At 49.6% G+C, this 8,060-nt stretch overlaps 1 protein-coding gene across 6 annotated transcripts in view; it reads left to right on the plus strand.

Annotated features, from left to right (window-relative positions):
- Nucleotides 1–8,060, plus strand: part of RPS6KA2 (ribosomal protein S6 kinase A2) — a 346,717-nt gene that overhangs the window by 333,025 nt on the left and 5,632 nt on the right. For all 6 annotated transcript variants that reach the window (XM_032407492.1, XM_032407494.1, XM_032407495.1 and 3 more), the window contains 4 exons: nucleotides 399–557; nucleotides 2,209–2,370; nucleotides 4,813–4,889; nucleotides 6,645–6,762. In XM_032407492.1, coding sequence (XP_032263383.1) covers nucleotides 399–557; nucleotides 2,209–2,370; nucleotides 4,813–4,889; nucleotides 6,645–6,762 — 516 coding nt within the window. The remainder of the gene's footprint in view (nucleotides 1–398; nucleotides 558–2,208; nucleotides 2,371–4,812; nucleotides 4,890–6,644; nucleotides 6,763–8,060) is intronic.

An 8,060-nucleotide genomic window follows, 5' to 3' on the forward strand; every position in this document is an offset into this window, starting at 1 on the left:
CACTGAAGTCTGAGGAGCTCAGCTCTGGGCCCACAGCCCAGCTCCACCTCCGAAGTTCTCCATGGCAGAGGGGGGTGGGGGCCCAGATCAGGATGAGTCATGTCAGCTAAAGTCTCACCTTGCAAGCTCCTGGCCTCGCTGACTCATTCCCTGCTTTGCATCAGATGATTAAAGCTGGTTTTCCCTAAGCACCACGTCGGGTATGACTGGAATGGCCATTCACTCACTTTCACCCGGAGCCTTGCTTTCACACCCGGGAGAGCACCGAGCCCCCAGCCTCTGCCCTGGCCGGGGCTGCCTCCGGGGCTGCCCTTCTCCCCCATGGCAGGGAGGCCTGCACGGGTGGGGCGGTGTGGAGGCCGCCAGGGTGACCGCATGCTCCGTTCTCCGCCTCCCAGGTCTATGACGACGGGAAGTTCGTGTATCTGGTGATGGAGCTGATGCGCGGCGGAGAGCTGCTGGACCGCATCCTCCGGCAGCGTTACTTCTCGGAGCGGGAGGCCAGCGATGTGCTGTGCACCATCACCAAGACCATGGACTACCTCCACTCCCAGGGGGTAAGCAGCCTGCGGCCACGCGGCCAACACAAGAACAGGAGAGACCGGACCGGGAGAGAGTTCCCTGGCCCCAGAGCTGGGGACCCCCGTTGTCCTGGCTTCCTTCTGTGTCACCGGCGCCCCTTCCGTGTCTGAGATCATTGCACACACACTGTGCCCCGCAGCTAGTAGGGAAATTAAGTTTACCTGGACCAGTTATAGAGAAAAAGTATTTGGGCTGGATAAAGGGACATGTTGCTCTATTTACAACTGAATCCTTAGCCAACACAAAGGAATCCTGCAGAGGACAGAGACAGTGAGAGCTCGCTTGGCCGAGGCCCTCACCGGGTTCCAGGCGCTGCTCTGTGCCCTTCGCTCATGCAGCCCTGAGCTCCGGATTACACCCGCTCACAGACCGGGAGAGTAGAGCAGAGGGGGGTAGGCATCTTGCCCAGGGCTGGTTGCACACGAGTGAGTGGAGAGCTGGGGTTCCTGGCTGGCTGGCTGCTTCCAGACCATCGCTCGGCACCTCCCACGAAGTAGACAGCGCTTCCGTGGCCCGCCCTGCCCCGTGGTCATGAGCATTTAAAATGCAGCCACTGGGGCGCCTGGGTGGCCCAGTCGTTAAGCGTCCGCCTTCCGCTGGGGTCCTGGGATCGAGCCCCGCGTTGGGCTCCCTGCTCAGCGGGAAGCCTGCTTCTCCCTCTCCCACTCCCCCTGCTTGTGTTCCCTCTCTCGCTGTGTCTCTCTCTATCAAATAAATAAATAAAATCTTTAAAAAAAAATAAAAATAAAAATAAAATAAAATAAAATAAAATAAAATAAAATGCAGCCACCTCCGAACTGGAGGATGTTCCTCCAGGACCACACCACAGGCCTTTCTGTGGTCACCCGGTGGTCTGGAGTGCGAAGCGTTTTCCCGGAAAAAACTCTAGAGGAAACCCGTGGGATGATGGTTTTTCCAGATTGGCTTCTATTTAATGAGGGAGGTGATAGGCCTGGCCCCAAACTCTCCTGCTCCCCTGCCCTCGGAGCCTCTGCCCGTGTGTGTCCCTTCAACTTCCCTCCATCTTCTGCCCCTGGGTTTTAACAGCACAGCAGGTTCCAGGCTGTGTGAGGGCACCCACGTGTGCTCCCAATCAGCCTCTGTCCCCGTCAGACGAAATCGCTGTGTGCCCCCAGAGAGCTGCTTTGCTTTGAGATGTCAGGATGGCTTTCACCGCCCCCATCCCTCGTGCTCGGAGCGCCCTGTGCCTCACCCCCACAGGTGCAGGTAGGGCTCCTGTCAATCGCTTGATCGCTGCCCAGGAGTCACCTGCCCCATGACAAAGGCTGCAAGTCTGCCTCGCTCTCTAGTGAGCCCCTGACAGCACTGGAGCGTTCTGGGCACACAGTAAACATCTACCTGTAGAAATCTTTCTATGCACGTCACCTGAGCTCAGAGCGACATTTCCTTGCATATAATTCTCTCGTTTGGGGTAGCTTCTTATTTACTTGAGTGTCAATACGAGAGCAAGAGAGGAAGGAAGACCCGCCCTAAAGAACATAGCGTCCCAGCGGACCGGCTTCCAGCTGCAGGACCTGCTCAGGGTCACAATCCCAAAAAACCCCTTATATTCTGAATGCTTCCCCCTTCCCCTTCCTGCTTCAACCTCGCCCACTGCCTTTCCAGGTGGTGCATCGAGACCTGAAGCCGAGTAATATACTGTATATGGACGAGTCTGGAAACCCTGAATCCATCCGAATCTGTGACTTTGGGTTTGCCAAGCAGCTTCGAGCTGAGAACGGGCTGTTGATGACACCCTGCTACACGGCAAATTTCGTTGCCCCGGAGGTAAGAGCTCCGAGCTGTGGATCGTTTGGTACATCGGAGTCACCTTGATTTAGTTGAGCAGTCATGTTAGAGAGGAGAAATGAGTCAAAAAAGAACCAGCCACTGACCTTGCTCAAACACAGTTATTTTATCATTCTCCTATTTGTAAAATTTTTAATGGTGATGTTTTTATGTAAAATTGTTACCATGCAATAGACCCCAGCGAAAGGCGGATGCTTAACAACTGGGCCACCCAGGCACCTCCGTGTATTTGCTGGGAGTTACTGAGAAATAATGCAGGCAGTTTCTCAGGCCACCCGGAAGGGAGCTAACGGGTCACCTGTGTCACCGGTGATCAGAAATCTACCTGCAACTACACAGCGGGGGGGAGACTGTGTTTGTGGATTCCCCTTGTGCCGAGTTCTGCTCCAAACTGTTTTCCATGGCAGAAGCAAGTCAGCGCTGTGGGATTTAATATGAGGGCCCGTAGTGTTCTGCACGGGAGGGTTCTCGGCCACATCCAGAGCCTCGGAGAATCTCGGCAGCACCATCTTGTACATCTGGCCCTTCTCAGGCTCCCTGGGGATGGTCTCGTTAGGCTCTGAAGTCACTGATGTGTTTATGAAGGCAGACCCAGTTTCTTGCTTTAAGTATCAACAAAACCTGAGAGGCCACCAGAGCAGAACTGACTCGTGGCTGGTGGGATGAGGGGTCAGGAAGGAGAACAGACATTGGATTCTGTGCGGATCCTTCTGGCTATTGCTGAAACTGGACCAGGGTTGCAATGAGGCACACAGCAAGTCCGAAGAGAAAGGTGTCCGACTCCTGATCTCAGCTCAGATCTTGAGCTCAGGGTCGTGAGTTCGAGCCCTACATTGGGCTCCAGGCTCGGCATGGAGTGAAAGAAAGAAAGAAAGGAAGGAAGGAAGGAAGGAAGGAAGAAAGAAAAAGAAAGAAAGAAAGAAAGAAAAAAGAAAAGAGAGAAGAGAAAAAAAGGAGGTCCCCGGGCACCGGTAGTGGGTCTTCGAACTGAGAGGCAGCCCCCGCCATCGGTCGCAAGGAAGGCAGCAGGGCGCTGAACCAGGATATGGGTGGGCATGGGGCCCCCAGAGGTGGGCTGTGAAGCCACTCTCAGGTTACCCAGATGCTATCTGTAGCCCCCTTTAACATAATCTGCTTATAAGCCTCTTTGTTGCCTTACTTGATCAATATTAATATTGATAGTATTGATTTTAGCGATTATAGAATATCTTAAATTGGTATATTACTTTACCATTTACAAAGCACTTTTACCAATAGTTTTTACTCTTATCTTCCTTTGCCATATGAGGTACACAGGGTAGATACTACTGGCCACACTGAATGGATTAAAAAACAAAAACAGATTCAGTGTGTTCAAGTGGATTTTGAAGGTCACTCAGCTAGTGATGCATGGGCTTAAACAACCACGCCGCCGGCCCAGCACACAGCATCAGTGATACGATGACGGAAAGGTGGCATCCTTGCCCTTGTGTCTAAGAAAGTTGAACCCAGCTCTCCTGACTCCAGATCAATGCTAAATCCAGTAATGTACAGTAATCCATGAGTATTTGTGCTGCTCTCTTTACTGTTGTTCAGCTATAAATACATCAGAGGATTGCTCTCTGTTGAAGTATGTAATCCTAGGACACATGAATATTCTTCTGTTTTAACTGTTCCTCAGAAAATTAAACACAGGATTACCAAGTAATGCAGTAAGGCCAATATCCAAGGGCACTGAAGACAGAGACAAGAGCAGCTGTTTGCCCACCCGTGTACACACCAGCATTGTTCACAATGGCCGGATGGCGGAAGCAGCCCATGTGTTCATCAACAGCTGAATGGATGAACGAAATGTGGTGCATTCATACAAAGCAGTATTGGCCTTAAAAAGGAAGGAAATCGTGTCCCACAATACAACATGGATGAACCTTGGGCACATTATAAGCAAGGCAGAAAAGCATAATTACTGTATGATTCCACTCATATGAGGTCCTAAAGCAGCCAAATCCACAGAGACGGATGGAGGAGGGTGGGAGCCAGGGGCTGGGGGAGGGGCGTGGGGAGTGGCTGTGTAATGGGGACAGTTCCAGTTTTGCAAGAGGAAAGAATGGATGGAGATCGTTGAACAACTGAACTGTGCTCCTAAAACTGATTAAGATGGTAAATTTTGTGCTACATATACTTTGCCATAATTTTTTAAAAGTTCTGCCTTAAAATAAGTGTTTCCAAGCTATCTGTCACGTATCTAGCAAGAGCTGTGGTTCCCATGTGTGTGCTGGTCTTTGGGGAATCCTATTGCAGAGCATCATGGTTGACTTGGCGTTAATAAAGGATATCCCCCTGTTCCCCACCTGTCCAGCTCATGGTCACATCAGAACAACACCCTATGAACTTGAACTTTCTTCACCAAGAGCTCATCTGTCGTCTGCTTTCCCCCTCCAGGTCCTGAAGCGGCAAGGCTACGATGCAGCATGTGACATCTGGAGTTTGGGGACCCTGCTGTACACCATGCTGGCGGGGTAATGCACTCTCTCCCATCGGGGTCAGCATGCGATGGCATGTGTGCCCGAGACATCATGAGGCAGACGTCTCAGGGGCTGTCCCTTCAGCCCAGGGTCAGTCCTGCCCCGGTGCCACGGGCGGGGACGCACACTCACAGGTCTTGGGTAAACACCTCCTTAGCCCTTTCAGGACAGCTAAAGAGCAGGGATTAAGAAAGTTGGCCATATGTTTTCTTTAAAATGTATCTCCAGAATTAGGGAACTGGAGCACAGAACTCAGCTCATCAACAAAAAACCCAAGCCTCTGACCATCTGTCCACATTCTTCCTGGCACCAGGCCGCCCCCTTAAGGGGTCGCAACATCTTCTCTTAAAAACATCCTCTTGAGTTAAGAAGCACCCCTAAAGGCTTCGAGGTCAAAGAGCACCTCGAGAAAGGCAGCCAGGTAAAAGCAGGTGACTGACTGGTGTGGCCGCCACATGAGACAGCCAGCCTTATAGGAGGGTTGGGTGTGCTGTGTGCACATCTGCTTCCAATCCGAGGTCTTCCCCTCACCAGCTCTGTTTCTGGCCTGGACGCCTTGACCTTTATTGGCCTCACTTCCCTCACTTTTGAATGAGAAGAGGACACTGTGTATTCAAGGCTTCCAGCCTTAAAGGTCTAGGATCCTAAGAACCCCAGAGGGACCTATGTTTTTAAATTTATTAAGGATTTGCACAGAAGGAAAAAAGAGCTCTAGACCATCCAGTCCTGCTCACTGTAATAAAATGGACAAAAGGCCCTGGTAAGAATGAATGGGAGTAGCCTGTTTTTTCTGTGGCCTTAATGAGGCATCTCGTGATAAGTGAGTGATCAGTGTCTGTAGTGAAAGGAGGCGGACGCGTGAGCCTGGGGCTGTGCCTTGAGGACCACAGTAGCAGGGAAGGCATCCCGGACCTTCCTGACGTCACACCGTTGGATTGCCCTGCGATTCTTCTGATACTCACGCTGTCTGTACATAAACCTCAGATCACCAACCTGGCCACTAAAGGAAGTGCCGTGAGGATCACATAGAATTCCTTTTCTAACAGGCATGTATCGACATGCCCTGGATAATGTTGGGAGCTGATGGAATAATTCACAGTGGGGCAGATGCGGGTGGCATCTTATATGTGTCCATGTAGATCCCTGTGAGTGTTTTATTCTCCCCATTGTGCAATCAAGTCTTAAAACATTAATTTATCAGAGAACCAGAGTTGGTAATAGACCAACCATAGGTCTATCAGACTTCAAATCTCAGGTTCTCCTCCATTATACCACAGTCTCAGTGTGGAAACCGAATGACCGGGCCAACCATTGAAACACTCGGTCACCAGGGGAGCCAGGAAGGGTCCAGGGATGCTCGTGCTTGGGTCCTAGAGTTTTCTACACTTGCCTTATCGACCTACACCAATGACCAACTTAGGAAGATGGACATAGCTTAAGAAATAAGTGACGCTTTCCCATGACTCCTGAATTTGGAGCGCAATGGCAAAGAAAGCTATTTTATTAACAACAAAGAGGCAGGGGTGCCTGGGTGGCTCAGTCGGTTAAGCGTCTGACTCTTGATCTTGCCCATTTTGTGAGTCAGGTTTGTGAGTTCAAGCCCCACATTGGGCTCCATGTTAGGTGTGGAGCCTACTTAAAAAAAAAAAAAAAAAAAGCAACAACAACAAAAAGAGGCAATAGCAAGCTGTGAACTTTACTGTAGGTCATAAAATCAGAACTCATACCATGCATTCTCTCATTGCACAGATTTACCCCATTTGCAAATGGACCAGATGATACTCCTGAGGAGATTCTGGCAAGGATTGGCAGTGGGAAGTACGCCCTTTCTGGGGGGAACTGGGACTCAATCTCTGATGCCGCGAAGGTGAGTGTTTTCCAGCACTCTTGCTTCTCAGGTGTGGAGATTCTGTATTAACCAGTGTATTTGTGAGGAAGCTAGAGGATACCTTTCATATAAATAACTCAGGTATTTTATCTCATAGATTTTTTTTTTAGCTTCTCAGTTAAAAAAAAAAAGTGTTTTTTTGCAAAAGTCTTCTTACAGCACTTTTCACATTTTCTACTGTCTTGGTGTACTAGGGTTCTCCAGAGAAACAGAATCAATAGGATGTGCATAGATACAGAGAAAGAAAGATTTGTTTTTAAGAATCAGTTCATGAGATTGTGGAGGCTGATAAGTGTAACATCTACAGAGTAGGTCCATAGACTGCAAACTCAGGGAAGAGTTGGCATTACAGCTTGAGTCCAAAGCCCGTCTGCTGGCAGACTTCCCTTTCCTTGGGAAACCTTGGTCTTTTTTATCTTAAGGCTTTCAATTGATTGGATGAGGCCCACCAACATCATGGAGGGTCATCTGCTTTAGTCCAAGTTGACTGATTTCAGTGTTAATCTCATCTAAATAAGACTTTCACAGCAACATCTAGACTGGTGTTTGGCCAAACACAGGAGACCATGGCTTGGCCAAGGTGAAACATAAAATTAACTATCACAGTTTTAGTGATGTTGCAAACTGAGTGCCCTGAATGATCACAGACTGATCAAGAAGAACTCTGGGACAGAGGTTTATTTCTGTTACTTTAAAACTCTTTGCACTGAGGCTTCCCTGCAGCTTCACTATTTGTGACCAACCTTGTTTAAAGAGACATCAGACTTAGTCTTTTTCAGTTGAGATCATCAATTCCTCTCTAATCAAATAGTCAATGATAACACCACCACTCGGAAGAAGCAGCCTCAGTCTATTTCCTGTGTTGCCGTAAAATGACTGGGAGAGGAGTAGACCATCGGGGTTCTGATTCTAGTACTGCCATCATCATCACTGTGTGACCTCATACAGAAATGGCAGAGGGGATGGTGGAGGAGATGGTAGAGAAGATGATGGAGCAGATGGCAGAGGGGATGGTGGAGGTGATGGTAGAAGTGATAACGGAGAAGATGATGGAGGTGGTGGTGGAAGTGATGATGGAGAAGATGATGGAGGAGGTGGTGGAAGTGATGATGGAGAAGATGATGGAGGAGGTGGCAGAGACAATGGTGGAGAAGATGGTGGAGGTGATGGTAGAAGAGATGGTGCAGAAGATGAAGGAGGTGATGGTGGAGAAGATGGTGGCGGTGACGGTGGAGGTGATGGTAGAAGAGATGGTGCAGGAGATGATGGAAGTGATG

This window comes from Phoca vitulina, unplaced genomic scaffold (genome assembly GCF_004348235.1).
Source record: "Phoca vitulina isolate PV1807 unplaced genomic scaffold, GSC_HSeal_1.0 scaffold9, whole genome shotgun sequence".
In the NCBI taxonomy this organism is placed as follows: Eukaryota; Metazoa; Chordata; class Mammalia; order Carnivora; family Phocidae; genus Phoca; species Phoca vitulina.